Source organism: Astyanax mexicanus, chromosome 1 (genome assembly GCF_023375975.1).
Source record: "Astyanax mexicanus isolate ESR-SI-001 chromosome 1, AstMex3_surface, whole genome shotgun sequence".
Classification (NCBI taxonomy): Eukaryota; Metazoa; Chordata; class Actinopteri; order Characiformes; family Acestrorhamphidae; genus Astyanax; species Astyanax mexicanus.
In genome coordinates, this window is record NC_064408.1 from 41,670,276 (window position 1) to 41,686,922 (window position 16,647).

Genomic DNA, 16,647 nt, shown 5'->3' on the forward strand with positions numbered 1-16,647 from the left:
CTGGTGCAGCGGTTAGAGCACTGGGCTGCGACCGCGACAGCCTGGGTTCGATTCCCGCGTGGAGCGGGGTTTAATAAGGATATATATATATATATATATAAATATATTTATATCTATATATACATACATACATATATATATACATATAATTTTATTATTATAATATTATATATCCTATTAATATATATTTATGTATATTAATGATTATATATAATTAATTATTATTGTTATTATCATTATTTCCCTTTTTTCTTGAGTTTACCTGCTTTGAGATCTACTGTTCTGCCACTGGGTTCTACAACTCTCTGGGCTGGAGTGCCACCTATCTGTAGCACTCCAACCCATTACAGAAAGATCCAGCCCCAAACATGGATCCAGCAGAACAGTTGGATCTCGAGCAGGTAAAAATTGCCCTGGGGAACCAGGGGGTGGCAATAGGGAAGCATGAGCAGACCCTGCAGCAGATCTTAGCCCAGCTGCAGGGTCTGACGGCTAGGCTGGCCCGGAACCCACCCCCAACCATTCAACCAGTTCCCCAGGGGCCGGACCCTGTTCTGGCAGAGCAGCCTGTGGCGGCTGCACCCCCCTCTGCACATTTTGTTGAGCCACCGTTACCGGCTCCAATGCGCTACGGGGGCGAGCCAGGGGGCTGTAGGGGTTTCCTCCTACAGTGCTCGCTGGCTTTCGAGCTACAACCCTCCCGCTTTCAGTCGGAGCGGGCCAAGGTGGCATACATCGTCTCCCTCCTCACCGGAAAGGCATTAGCGTGGGCAACCCCAGTATGGGTACACCAGCCGGGTGTTTGCACCACAGCTATGCTGTTCGCGGAAGCTCTTTCGCGAACATTTGACCTTCCGGTTCGAGGAGAGGAGGCGGGGGCCCGCCTCCTGAACCTGCGTCAGGGTAGGAGGTCGGTGTCTGAGTATGCCATCGAGTTCCGTACGCTCGCGGCTGAAAGTGGGTGGAACGCTAGTGCGCTCGCTAGCGCATGCCATCACGGGCTCAATGAGGATCTCAAGGATGAGCTCGCCCATCGCGACTCACCAACTACACTTGATGACCTCATTGAGCTCACCCAGAGGCTGGATAACCGCCTAAGGGAGCGGTATAGGGTACGGACTGGGGATGGACCCCCCAGTCCTACAGGTAATAGAGGGCGGCCCGTGCAGTTGAGGCACACGCGCCTCTCGCAAGAGGAGCGAGACACCCGCATGCGAGACGGCAGGTGCCTCTATTGCGGGACAGCAGGGCACCAACGCACCGACTGTCCACAGTTGGTGTTGAAACGCCAGCATCCGTTAGGGGGTGAGGAACCCCTAACGGACCGACCCGGGTTCCCTCGGACTACAGGGGTTTTCCTCAACGCCACTCTGGCATGTGGGGACTCTGAGGTCCGCCTGCCCGCCTTCCTGGATTCAGGAGCGGCGGGTAACTTCCTGGACGCAGCCACAGCCAGGAAGCTAGCCTTGCCGCTGGTCCGTCTGAGGGAGCCCCTGCCTATAGAGGCGATTGACGGGCGGTCCCTGGAGCCAGGGATGGTGTCACATCAAACACGTCCCCTCACACTGCGAGTCGGGTCGCACTCTGAACAGATCACGCTGTTCATCATCAGCGCCCCTGACTTGCAGCTGGTTCTGGGATTCCCCTGGCTCCAGAGGCATAACCCCCATGTCGACTGGCTGTCCCGGTCAGTGTTGGCATGGGGGCCCGCCTGTCGGACCTCCTGCCTCCAGCCTTCCCAAGCCCCCAGAGGCACAAACCTCGATCCTGAGGCTGCTGACCTTTCCCGAGTGCCCACCGACTACCATGACCTCGGGGAGGTGTTCAGCAAAAAGAAGGCCCAGATACTGCCCCCCCACCACCCCTGTGACATGGCCATCGACCTTCTCCCTGGAACTAGTCCCCCCAGGGGAAGGTTGTTCTCCCTGTCAGGCCCCGAGCGCCGGGCGATGGAAGAGTATATTCAGGAGGCTCTGGCCCTGGGTTTCATTCGACCCTCTTCCTCCCCGGCCGGCGCCGGCTTTTTCTTTGTAGGGAAGAAGGATGGGGGTTTGAGGCCCTGTATAGACTACAGAGGCCTCAACAAAATAACGGTTAAAAACCGTTACCCCCTACCCCTTATGTCGTCCGCCTTCGAGGCACTGCAGCAGGCCACCATCTTCACTAAGTTGGACCTGCGCAGTGCCTATAATCTAGTTAGGATCAAGGCGGGCGACGAATGGAAGACGGCGTTCATCACCCCCTCTGGGCACTATGAGTACCTAGTTATGCCCTTCGGGTTGATGAACGCCCCCGCTGTCTTCCAGGGGTATATTAATGAGGTGCTCCGGGAGGCGTTGGACAGGTACGTGTTCGTTTACCTGGACGACATACTCGTGTATAGTCGTTCGGTAAATGAACACGTCACCCATGTCCGACGTGTGCTCCAGCTACTCCTAGAGAACCACCTCTACGTCAAACTGGAGAAGTCCGAGTTCCATGTGCAGACGGTGTCCTTCTTGGGATTCGTGGTGTCCCATAACACCCTGCACATGGACCCCACCAAGGTCAAGGCAGTCGAGAGCTGGCCCCAACCCACCTCAGTACGCCTGGTCCAGCGCTTCCTGGGCTTTGCTAATTTTTTCCGGCGGTTCGTCCGGAACTTTAGCACTGTGGCCGCCCCACTGACCGCCCTGACCAGGAAGACCTCAGGGCGGTTCACCTGGACCACAGAAGCCCAGGAGGCATTTGATGCAATCAAGAACCTGCTGACCAGGCCGCCAGTTCTCCGACTGCCTGACCCTGGACTCCCATTTGTCGTGGAGGTGGACGCCTCTGAAGTAGGCGTGGGTGCGGTCTTGTCCCAGCGGGCGGGGCTGGATGGCCGACTGCACCCATGTGCCTACTATTCCCACCGTCTGACCCCTGCCGAGCAGAGGTATGACGTGGGAGATAAGGAGCTCCTGGCGGTAAAGCTCGCCCTAGAAGAGTGGAGGCACTGGCTTGAGGGGGCCGAACACCCCTTTCTGGTCTGGACAGACCACAAAAAACCTGGCCTACATCCAACAGGCCAGGCGCCTAAATCCACGCCAGGCCAGATGGGGGTTGTTTTTTACCCGGTTTGATTTCGTCTTGTCATACCGCCCTGGATCCAAGAACATCAAACCGGACGCCCTCTCTCGCCAGTGGGAACCCCTTCCTCTCCTAGGCGAGCCCTCCACCGTTTTACCTCCAGCCAGGATCCTGGCGCCCCTTCGGTGGGGACTCTTGGACGCCATCAGACGGGCCCAAGAGACAGATCCTGGTCCAGAGAATGGCCCACCAGGTCGGGATTATGTACCTCCCTCCCTCAGGAAAAGGGTACTCACCTGGGGACACTCCTCACCTCAGGTCGCACATCCAGGGGTCACACGCACGCTCGAGTTCCTGCGGCGCCAGTTTTGGTGGCCCAGCATGGGAAAAGACGTGCGTGCCCACGTGGCCGCCTGTGTGACATGTGCGCAGGGTAAGGACCCCAGAACCAGGCCCACGGGTCTACTGCACCCTCTAGCAGTCCCCTCACGTCCCTGGTCACACCTGTCCATGGACTTTATCACGGGGTTGCCCCCATCTCGGGGCAACACCGTGATATTAGTCATTGTGGACAGGTTTTCCAAGGCTGGTCGCTTTGTGGCCCTGCCCAAGCTACCAACCGCGCAGGGGACTGCAGAGGTGCTGCTGGACCAGGTGGTCCGCATCCACGGACCACCCGCTGACATCGTGTCGGACCGTGGGGTGCAGTTCACCAGCCGGTTCTGGGGGGCCTTTTGCCGCTTACTGGGGGCTGAGGTCAGTCTGTCCTCGGGGTTCCACCCCCAGTCCAACGGGCAGACAGAGAGGGTCAACCAGGACCTGGAACGGACCCTCCGCTGTCTGGCGTTGGCGGCCCCGTCTACCTGGTCAGACCAACTGAGGTGGGCGGAGTATGCCCATAATACGCTCTGGCACTCGTCCCTAGGGATGTCACCCTTCGAGTGCCAGTTCGGTTATGCTCCGCCTGCCTTCCCCGGACAGGAGACGGTAACGGGAGTGCCTTCAGCCGACCAGACGGTTAACCGTTGTCGCCGGGCTTGGAGAAGGGCTCGGGCCGCCCTTTTGTCTGCCCGGGCGATGCAGAAGCGTCACGCAGACAGGAGGCGGAGGCCTGCGCCCTCCTATCGGGTCGGACAACGGGTCTGGCTCTCGGCCAAGGACATCCCACTGCGGGGCAGCCCACGCAAGCTGGCTCCACGGTACCTGGGACCCTTCAAGGTAGTGCGCCGGATCAATCCGGTGTCCTACCGCCTCGCCCTGCCCCCTGCCATGAGGGTACACCCGACCTTCCACGTGTCCCGCCTGAGACCCTACCTCTGCTCCGTTGGTCGTGCCTCTCCCCCCGGACCCCGTGTCGTGGGTGGTGCCCCGGCCTACACTGTCCGCCGGCTCCTGGACTCCCGTCGGGTGCGCGGGAGCCTCCAGTACTTGGTGGATTGGGAGGGCTATGGGCCGGAGGAACGGTCCTGGGTGCCCTCCGGGTACATCTTGGACCCCGATCTGGTTAGGGCCTTCCGGCGGGACCGTGCGGCGGGTTTAGGGCCGTCGGGTGCCGCCCCTCGGAGGGGGGGTCCTGTAATGGCTAGGGGCCGGCCGAGTGCTTCTTCGGCCGCCAGGGGGAGGTCTTGAGCCCCTAATCAGACCTGATCCACTCCACCTGGGTTTGCCCCTATATAAACCCTGAGATTCAGGTCCTCGGGGCTGGATCTTTGAAGCTCGTGGGAGCGAATCTATGCCGGTTTCTAGACCGAGCCTCTGCTCTTTTTCCCCTTCTCTTCCTGCTATCCCTTTGGAGAGAGTATGATCCAGCACCGCTGGCATACTCCTCCCGCATAAGTAGCTTCCTCTGTCCCTTTATATCTCGAGTGTGGTGTAGTCGTGTTGTGCGGTGTGCTCCGCGGCTAACCCCCCTTTCTCTCGGGTCTGTGTGTCTGTGTTTGTGTGTGTGTGGTAGCCGCTGCGAGGCGCGCGGTGTGCTCACCTTTTCTCTCCCCTCGCTGTTCCTCTTCTCTCTGGTGGAGCAGCGTTTAATCCAAAAGCACCCCAATTCACTTCTTTGTTTAGTTTGGAAGCTCTTTTGTTTTTACCTCGCGCCATAAGAGGTAGCCGTTAGCTTCCGCGGCGAGTCTTGTTTACATTCTCCCCCACTATTTCACTCACGCTAGGCGTGGCTTTGTTTTGCACCCGTTTTCGTCCTCCGCCCGTTTTCGTTGCTCCGCCCCTTTCGGCGGAGGCTCCAAGGGCGAATAAAGCGGCCGCATCCCAATCCGCTCGCTGGTGCAGCGGTTAGAGCACTGGGCTGCGACCGCGACAGCCTGGGTTCGATTCCCGCGTGGAGCGGGGTTTAATAAGGATATATATATATATATATATAAATATATTTATATCTATATATACATACATACATATATATATACATATAATTTTATTATTATAATATTATATATCCTATTAATATATATTTATGTATATTAATGATTATATATAATTAATTATTATTGTTATTATCATTATTTCCCTTTTTTCTTGAGTTTACCTGCTTTGAGATCTACTGTTCTGCCACTGGGTTCTACAACTCTCTGGGCTGGAGTGCCACCTATCTGTAGCACTCCAACCCATTACAAATTCATAGTCGTTACTGAATATTTCTTAGCAAAAACGTATCAATTCATAGTAAATACTGAGTAATTCATAGTAGATACTGAATATTTCAGTCGTTACAGAATAAATTATTATAAAACATATTAATTTATAGTAAATACTAAACAATCCATAGTAGATACTGAATAATTCATAGTCATTACTGAATAATTCATAGTCATTACTGAATAATTCATAGTCATTACTGAATAATTCATAGTCATTACTGAATATTTCATAGTCATTACTAAATATTTCATAGAAAAAACTTATCAATTCAAGGACTAAATCATTCTTATTAGATACTGAATAATTCAGTCATTACTGAATAATTCATTATAAAAAAAATATTAATTCATAGTAAATACTAAATATATCATAGTATATTCTGAAAAACCCATAGTTGTTAAAGAATAATTTGTAGTAAAAACGTATTAATTCATAGTAAATACTAAACAATTCATAGTAGAATATATATTATCTTCATAGAAGATAATAAATAACCCATAATAGGTACTGAATAATTTATGGTGGATCCTAAATAATAGTAGATTAGAAGTAGATACTAAATCATTGATAGTAGATACAAAATTATTTGTAGTAGACACTAAATATGGCACAGCTGATTCTGAATAATTCATAGTAGATAATAAATAAATCATAATGGATACTGAGTAAATCATAGCTAATAATAAATCATTACCACTAGAAAGTGAATAATTCTCAAATGTTAATAAACAATTCACAGACAGACTAATTCAGAGTAGTTTGATAATGGCTGTCACTGGAATAATGGAATAATGAAATAATACATTCTAAGATAAATCTGGGTAAAGTTGTTGAGTTTAAACAGGAAGCGTTCTCTTAAAGACTCCTGATACTAAAGTAGAACCTGTGCCAAACACACAGGCCTTGAGCCAAGAAACAAGAACACACTGATCTTGGTTTTGTGCCCAGCTGTCAGATACTCCTTAAGATCTGCCTTCTAGTCCTTTTTTTCATTTCTAGATGGATACAGATAACTCAGTACCACTGTAAGATTACTACTAATAAACCATAAATCAATTTCATTATTAAATGCTATCATTTTTAGCCCAATATTTGAAAACACAAGCTGTGCTTTACAGTGTATCACAAACTTCTCATGAAATTTGTTTAAATACATAATTTATTTCTTACTGTAATCCCAAAGCATTTACAATGAAAGTTCAGGATTAGGGAACAAGCAGAGACACTTTAATCGACACGTTAATAGACACTTGTGCTTCCACTAACTGGCCACTTTATTAGAAACACCTATCTTGTTCTTCCACTCACTGGAAACTTTACTACAAACCTTGTGCTTTAATTTACTGAACACTTTATTAAAACACCTAATTTGTACTTCCACCATCTGGCCACTTTATTAGAAACAACTAGAATGGCTTTATGGTCAGAAACTGACCGCTAATTAAGAACTAGAGGACAACTAACACAAACTGAGCGTAACAGATGGGCTAAAGTCTGTAATCTGCAAGGCAGAGCTAAATGGAACTCAATGTTCTCAATGAATGAACTCCATCAAAGCTTTTATAAATGCTGACACAACCATATGAACTGGATTTAGATGGTTGCCTTGTAACTGCAGACTGTATGAGACTGACAGACACATTCCTGTTGTTTACTGTGTGAAACCAGTTTGGTGAGCGTTTGACGGGATCATTTGGCTTTCTGAGGAACTCTGTAAAAGCATTAGGTGTGATTCCAGCACATTAAATAAACACTTTCTCATACCTGATCCTGATAAGCCCAGTGTTTTCGTTAAAATCCTGAGATAAAAGCCGCCTGCATCTCAGAAACAGATCTTATCAGCTTCCCATGTTTGTCATGACTCATGTTACAGTTGTGTCATTCTTTAAATATTTGCTAAACCTACAAAGAAAGGCCGAAACACAAGCCAGCATCCGGCAACCGCAACCGTATAATTACTGAACACTGGGCATCTGAAGCAGTTCTGCTATTTTTCTCGCTAGTTTAAGAACAGATATTTTATTGCTAAAAATAGCAGTAACATCTAGAATAATATTATGAAGTTTTAATTATGACATTTTATTTGCAACTCTTTTCAATTAGTTGTTTTATACATGCTAATATTGTTAACATACAATGTAGTATTTTCTGCTTTGCATTTGAATGTTGAAAGGTCAGAATGTAGGAACGATTTCCAAGTAGGACATTTTAACTAGAATAATCACCATAAGTTGTGTTTTCTACTGGCCAACCCTGAGTTCAGAATCCAGGATGGCCGCAGCACACATTAACAGTAGTATTATACAGTTTATTAGACAGAGAGCCAGCCAGCCAGCTAGATAGATAGATCTGGAGCACCAAGGCTGGAGCAGTATTAGCATTACCTTATCTTTTGCTGTTCAGAGGTGAGCATTATCAGCCTGTATCCTGACACTAACCCCGGCTAGCACTGCTGGAGCCACATTATTAAGCAGTGATATTTAGTTCTTTCTAACCGTGCTAAGCGCTAGCTCTTTCACCTTTTAGAGGTGAGTACTATCTGCCTGTAGCACTGCGTGTTGTCGTGTTAAAACAAGCTACATGGGATGAACCGCTAGCTAATATTGTCTTGGCTTACTTAAATCTAAGCTAACTTTAAATAAACTGAAGTGCTTTACTCAAACAAATAAATAGTTGTCAGAAGAGAAATCTAGATTGTAGATTAACATCCAGTGCTCGTTTGAGTTTTTTTTATGACAGTTTTGTTTACTTAAATTAGCTTAGCTTTACTAAACTAGAAGGAAAACATGCCGACACCCCTGTACCTTTCTAGTGTCACATAATGTGTTTTATAATCAAGTGCACATTCTGTATTAAAATAGACCAGAAAATAGACGTGTATTGATAGTGCGCGTTTTAATGCAGTGTGCCTTATAGTGCGGAAAATACAGTATTTTCAATGGATTTGCAATAAAACACTGGGAAATGACTGGAAAATCAGTTGAGGTAAACTCCACAACTATCTAAATGTTGCAATCAACTGCAATGCCCTCAAATCAGTTGTGACATCATTTCTAGCTTTGACATCTGCTTTCTGACATTCAAGGTAAATGGAAAGCAGCATTAGCCTTATTCATTATTATTCATACAGCCATACAGGGTCAGGAACCAGACAATAAAGTCTTTTAGAGAATCCTGAACAGCTCCATTTGGTTTAAGGAGAGTCAGTGAGTGAGTGAGTTTGTGAACATAAGCTTCCGTTACTTGTTAGCTAGATATGATAGCCTAGTAGCTCCAGTCCAAAACTACACCAGGAAACATAGCCTGTAAACTACATTTAGGGTCAGAGAGGTCACGGACGGTGGGATTGTGTAAATGTAATTACTTTATAAAAATGATCATTTTAAAACACCTTAACTCTTACCTGAAAGTGTGAGAGCTGCTGCACCTGTTCCCCGCTTCACCTGTTCACCAGGGCTCCCCTTGTTCACCTGCAACCCAATCAGCAGGTGTTTAGTTACACACCACAAAAGCAGGCGTGAAGGGAAAGAGCGGCCTTGGATAAACGAGCCTGACTCCGTCCAGCTCGGTAAATAACACCAGCCTTTCTCCACACAGCAGCCTGATTATCAACGCTTCAGCTTCCTCCCAAACACAATCAAATCTACTCGTAAAATTCAAGATCCCAAACAAACAGGACTCTGTGTTTGGACACACCTTATCATTCAATGTTTTTAGATATTTTTTCCCACATTGTAAATGAATAATAAAGTAATTCAGAATATGAAGGAACACATAAGGAATCATGTAGTTACTTAAAAGAGTTAAACAAACCAAAATACTCTGATTAGCATTTAGATGAGTACTTGTCTGGGTGCTGTTAACTTGTGGTTTCTGAAGCTGGTAACTGGTAACTGAACTTATTCTGTCTGACAGAGGAAACTTTTGCTCTTCCTTTCTTGGAGTGGTCCTGATGAGAGCCAGTTTCAACATGATTTCTTTCATTTGAGCAAACAATTTTTAAGTGCACTAAGACAAGAAGCTTGGAGGGTAAGGAGCGTTTTTCACTCTTGATCTGTTATAGGGCTGCTGTAATAATAATTCATCATCTACATTTATAACCTGCTGATTATTAATGTTCTAGTGTTATGGTTAGATAATACAGTGTGCAGGTTTTGCCGTAGTGGTGGCATCGCCACAGCTGCAAGACATCTTCCGTGCGGGGAGAGCGTGCGCAGTTCTTCTCTGAGCTTATTTACCAAAGGAACACAAATACAGTAGATTCCTGTCATGAATAAAAGAAAATAAACATTTTACTGATGCAGGATGACTGTATGTGTGTTTTATAAACCATATCAAGTTTGACTATATAAAAAAAGGAGAGGAACCTAGTGCAAATGTTCAGTAACATTTATGCGGTGTATCATAGCATGTAAAAAAAAATTGTAGCAGCTATCAGTTGTTCAATTCTTTTTCATGGCTATTTCTATGAGATTTGTGGGCCATCTCCCATGCACTGCTCTTTTGAGGTCTGTTTGTGCCTTTTTGATGAATTTGTCCATTGTGGTTGTAATGTGTGTTTATGGTCATTATCCTAACCATTATTTAGCTTTTTTTTTTTAATAGTGTATATTTTTCTTCCAGAATTTGATGTTATTTACAAGAATCAGTTATTCTCTCTATATAAATTGTTGTTAGGACCAAGAATAATCAGGGAATTTATAAAGCTTGAACATTTGCATCACTAGGCCTTTTCTAATTATTTCTCAGAAAAAAAGCATTAATAAACTAACTGAGTTCTTAAAGTTTGGTAAAAGTTGTCTGAGACCTCAAATCTCTCCAGGTTTCAAAACATTTGCAAGGTACTACTTTTTTTTATTCTACAATTGTGCAAAAAAGGTAATATACTAATCTTTTTCACACACTTACAACCAAAACAACCATGTCTGCTTTTTCTGAAGCTAAATAAGTAATCAAAGTATATCTGTATGTACCCTTATCCACTGCTGTAGATATGGCACCCCTAGTCAAATGACTTGGGATGTTTTTTTTCTAAATATGAAGTTTTAATCTTTAATGTATTGATAAGGAATAGAAGACTCTAAATTATTAATAATGGATACAGAATATGTATAGTAGATGTTAAATTATATTTTTAGATACTGCATAATTCATTGTGGATACTAAATAGTTCATAATGGATACATAATAATTTATAGTAGATACTAAAGTCTGTAGTTTGCAAGAGTGCAAACTTTCGACTGGTAGTGTACGTGTGTAAGGGGGCGGGGGGCTCGTCTGAATATAAAGCGCTGGCTGTAATCACCGAGGTGCACCAGCGCCACCGTCTGACTTTGGGTTTTTAGAAACGCGGAAGTTCCGTTTGATCCTCCAAGCGCTCCGTAGTTGTTGACAAGTAGCAGCGCGGCGCCACGCGGTGAGAAAAACAAACCGGAGAAACGCTGCGCTGAACAGAAGCTGTAGAACCGCTAACATTAACTCTAATACACAGAATATCAGAGACCAGCGGCCAGGAGAGACCGAGCAACCGCCGAGGATTCACTCTCTCAGGAGCTGCTGAATCTGAGCTGTTTCAGCTGCAGGAGTTACTAATAGAGTGAGTTAGAAAAGAGGTCAGCGTGAAAACTGAGCCGAGCAACACACACAGACTCGTACAGTCTCATACAGCTAACTCTAGGGTTACCAGCCCTTCTGCTGCAGAGAGTTTATACAGCTACTGACCACAGAACATACAGACAACAGCTGTTACTGACCCTTAAGCCCAGACAGTTAAACTACTGTCCGTCTAACATTGGTCTTAAGCTACTTTAACAGCTACTGACCCCAGAAAATAAAGACAACAGCTTTTATTGACCCTTCAGCCAAGACAGTTAAACAACTGTCTGTCCAACTGTGGTCTTAAGCTACTTTAACAGATACTGACCCCAGAAAATACAGACAACTGCTATTACTGACCCTTCAGCCCAGACAGTTAAACTACTGTCTATCCAACTGAGATAAAAAAAAACAACTACTCACCCCCAAAAATACAGACAGCTGCTATTACTGACCCTTCAACCCAGGGAGTTTAACTACTGTCCGTCCAACTGAGATAAAAAAAAAACCTACTCACCCCAGAAAATACAGACAACAGTTGTTACAGACCCCTCAGCCCAGACAGCAAAACTACTGTCTGCCCATCTGTGGTCTTAAGCTACTTCAACAGCTACTGACCCAGAAAATACAGACAAAGGCCAACAACGGCTGTTACTAACCCTTCAGCCCGTACATTTAAACTAGCTAGCTACTGTCCCTTTAGCTGAGTTCAACAGCTACTGACCATTCAGCTGAAACATTTAGGTTAGCTAAGCTCCAGCCAGGATCTAGCAGCTGCTACTTAACTTTCAGCTGTACAGTTTAAACTGCTGATTATTCTCCTGTGAATATACTGTAGTACTTGTTGCCCTTTATCCATACCTAGCTAAGATACTGAATGTAAAGTCTGTCTACTCCAAAAGCTACTGACCCTTCAGTTTAGACTGTCCAGTCAAAGATATCCAGCTCCTGCCCCTACAGCATTCACACGCTGTCCACAGCTAGCTAAGTGTGTCTTACTGCCATAGACTTTATACTTACCTGTTATTGAATAACCTACAACAAATAGGCTTGAAAAACTCCACTAGATCAAACAGGCATAACCACCACCCACTGTGCTGTGTCTGTCTGCCACAGCCCAGTCTGACATGTTCAGGAGGTCTGTGTTATTTATTACATCACTGAACAAGAACCTGTCGAGAGCATTTCATGCCTGTACCCAGTCAGAAGTGGTCAGATTAAAGCTTCAGACTCTCAAAGTGACCTATCAGCTTTCACCACTTCGTCACCTGTCCTGCATACCTCAGAGAAAGGTGGACTATCTGATCTCCATGCAGTCCGTTCCAGAAAAGACAGCGGCCGGTGGTCAGTGTGGACCGCATTCGGAACCATCTGGCACAGCAGTCAGAAAAGAACCTGCTACTGGTGAGATATTAAAGTGGCACAGTGGCCTTCTCATACAACCACTTATAATGCATAGTTAAATTTATTACATTCATTTACTAAAGAAAGAAATAACAATGTGTACTTTAATTTTGTTTAACCTTTAAAGCTCAACTGTTTCTGTAGGTCCACAACCCAGATCCTCCTCTTTATAATATATCAGTACTTTATTGAATACATTAGCTATTGAAGAATAGCAGTGTATAGAAAACAGTAGTATATTTACAATAATTCATACTTATTCATTACTAAATAATTTATGGTAGTTGCTGAAAAAATTATTTATAAAGAAAGTTTTCTTTTTGTTGTAATTATAAATCTAGAGTAATAATAATAATAATACATAGAATAATAAAATAGAATTCTATATAATAAAATAGAATTCATAATGGGTACTGAATTATCTGTTGTAGATGCTGAATAATTCATAATGGATGTAGACTTATGTATTGTTTAGGCTGAATAATTCATAGTAGATGCAGCGCCATTTATTTTTGAAGCTGAATAGATGCTGGATAATTCATTTTAGATGGTGTATAATTTTATTGTAGATACTAGTGAATAATTCACAATGGTTCATTTATTCGTTATAAAGAATGCATGTTAATGTATTGTTTGGGCTGAATAATTCATAGTGAACACTAAAAAATTCTTAGTAGATGCAGCATCACTTATTGTTGAAACATAATAAATCATAGATGCTGAAAAATTCATATTGGATGTTGTATAATTTATCATAGATGCTACAAAATTCATACTAGATAATACATTTATTGTAAATTCAGAATAAATAGTAAATGCTGAATAATTCATAGTAGGTGCAGCAAAATTTATTGTTGAAGATGAATAAAATTATAATGGGTACTGAATAAATTATTGAGATACTAAATGATTCATAATGGATGCCGAATACTTGTATACTGTAGATGCTGAATATTTCATATTAGTTGATATAATTTATTGTAGATGCTGAAAAATTCATAGTGGATGGTATAATAATATGGCTTGGTCTCTTCCTGTTTTACAGAAAGTAAAAAAGTGAAGAAGGTAAAAAAGGTGAAGAATTTTAAAAAAGCCCGTGGGAGAAAGCAGAAGGAGAAAGAGTCCACGCTGACACAGAACCTGCTGGCTGAACTGCCTTTCTCCAGCACAGAGATATGGAAGGAGCTCGGCTGTAAGTAAACTCAGAGACCTTCCGTCAAACTCCTGATTTTCATTACAGCTAACAGTGCACTTCATGCGCCATGTTATTATTTCTTTTCACCAGCATGCTCCTGCTTATTTCCTGAACTTAGTACACATAGTACATAGCCAAATGCACGTTATTGATTACTCAAACTGATATACCAACATATATGATGAATAGTAGTTTGCACCATTGTGATTGCATTGCATGATTTATACATTTGTTTTTTCTGGCTTATACAGGTATTAGTTTGTTTCAAATATTTAACTTTTTTATATTTTTTAATGGTGCACACTTACGCTACTTCTGCTGGAAACTATACACAGTGAAATTGTGCTATTGTTTGGTTTATTGTAGCTGATGACGCAAAATTCTTTAATAAAGGAAAATTTCATAGCTATTGTGCACTGCTGATGGCTGACGAACTTATATAATTAAGTCATTTCATGTTTTATATAGTAGTTATATATAAATCTATTCAAATAAAAACAATTAAAATAATATTTCCGTTAAAATTTTTCCACTTATTTCCAAAGCAAATTTCCATTAGCACTCACATGTGATATTAGTGTTTAGTTAGCAGTAAGCTAACTTTGATGTTCATTGTTTTTCCTCTCATATTGGGACAGCATCGATATATGACAGATGATATTATCACAATATGTTGGCCATGATAACAATTATATCACATAACAGATACTGATATGTTGCGAGAGATCTATTTAACTCACAAAGACAAAATACTTCTAAATATGCAAATACCAGGAATTTTATTTATTGTATTTATTGGTGTCAGTTTCACAGAATTTTACAACCAATATTCTGCACTGCAAATGTAAACTTTTATTTGATTATAGCGCCAACACAAGGAATAATGAAGCAGGACTTTAGGTCAAATTGGGTGATAAGTCTTTAGGAGTTTAGATGCTTATGTTTCAGTAAAAATATTGATATTTTATGTAGCATATCGATTCGATCTAAACAATATAACAAAAATGTATATATTGTCCCACCCCTACTGCACAACATATATCCTAAATTAGCAACAACTCAGGCGAGATAATATGTCTTACAGTGAAATATACTGAAAAAAGTAAAGTAGAAAAAAATTGAGAAGGAGAAGTATATGTGCAGTTTATATTGATTACTATCATATACACACCATTTTACTTCAGTTACTATCTTTGTATATCTTTGACAGTGTTGTGTAAACTAAGATTTTCCAAATTAATTTTTCGTTTCATTATGTCTCTTGATAATACTCCTTCATTACGGTAACTAATTCCTGACAATTTAAACATACATATTAAAATAAAGCACACTTGCCGCTGTACAACTGAGCACTCTTGCTGCTTTAAGACTCTTTGGTCCATTTTCTGCCCTACAACTGAGAACTTTCGCTGCTTTTAGACTCTTTGGTCTGTTTTCCGCCCTACAACTGAGCACTCTCGCCGCTGTTAGACTCTTTGGCCCGTTTTCCACGCTACCATCGAGTACTCTCACCGCTTTTATACTCTGTGGTCCATTTTCTAACACCTACTGTTCAAATTTTGAATTTCACACTATAAAACCTGCTTAATAGCAGGCCAATTATCATTTTATATCTAAAAAGGGAACAGGCCGCAAATGGCCCACGGGCCGTAGTTTGGACACCCGTGCAGTAAGCCATTCTAGATTGAGACTGAAAGGCTTGAGGCAAAAACACAAACACTGGAGCCTGGTGAGATTGTACAGTAACATTTAAAATCACTTTTTATAAAGCATATTTACAGCTAGTCTGTGAAAAATACTTCAGTTCAGAGTCAAACATTAACTGCAGTTTGGAAGCAGTAAACTTGTATTGTAGCTGAGCTGAAGAGACTTAGTTGAAACAAAAAGTTGTTGTCAGGGTGCGGGCAGGAAGGACGAGGAGAGCGGATGCAAATGCGAGTGAATTTATTACACAGATAACAAAAGACAAAAATAAACAAATAAACTGAAACTAAACTGAAAACAAGAATTATGGGGAACAAAGACGCAACCATAACAGGCTAACAAAGCACAAGAACCGACACGAGGGAAAGGGAGCACGGACTATAAATAGTGTAACACACACACGGGAAACAGAAAACACCTGGGGCTAAGGGGCGGAGTTACAAATGAACACAGGTGAGGGCAAGAAACACTGAGGAACACGGATCACGTGGGAGACACACTCACAGTCACAAGCAGAGACAGGCACAGAAAAGGTAAATAAACACAGAAACACGAGAACAGACAGGGACCACGTGACAGTTGTGCATTAACATCACAGTGATTTTATTGATGAAGTCAGCATTTCATTATTGCTCATAGTTGGAAATATACAGCTCTGGAAAAAAAATAAGAGGCCACTTATATATGATGAGTTTCTTTGATTTTACCAAGTTGAAAACCTCTGGAATATAATCAAGAGGAAGATGGATGATCACAAGCCATCAAACCAAGCTGAACTGCCTAAATTTTTGAACCAGGAATGACAAAGTATCAAAAAGCAGTGTGTAAGACTGGTGGTGGAGAACATGCCAAGATGCATGAAAACGTAGATTAACGTAGATTATTACACCAAATATTGATTTCTAAACTCTTAAAACTTTATGAATATGAACTTGTTTTCTTTGCATTATTTAAGGTCTGAAAGCTCTGCATCTTTTTTTTTGTTATTTCAGGCATTTCTCATTTTCCGCAAATAAATGCTCTAAATGACAATATTTTTATTTGGAATT

The 16,647-nt window shown here is 43.1% G+C and overlaps 1 protein-coding gene across 4 annotated transcripts in view; it reads left to right on the forward strand.

Moving 5' to 3' along the window:
- Positions 1–11,689: 11,689 nt before the first annotated feature.
- LOC103041313 (A-kinase anchor protein 7) overlaps positions 11,690–16,647 on the forward strand; it is a 63,735-nt gene continuing 58,777 nt past the window's right edge. For all 4 annotated transcript variants that reach the window (XM_022662641.2, XM_007259688.4, XM_007259689.4 and 1 more), the window contains exons 1-2: positions 11,690–12,699; positions 13,745–13,891. In XM_022662641.2, the coding sequence (XP_022518362.1) occupies positions 12,423–12,699; positions 13,745–13,891 (424 nt within the window). In that variant the 5' untranslated portion in view covers positions 11,690–12,422. The remainder of the gene's footprint in view (positions 12,700–13,744; positions 13,892–16,647) is intronic.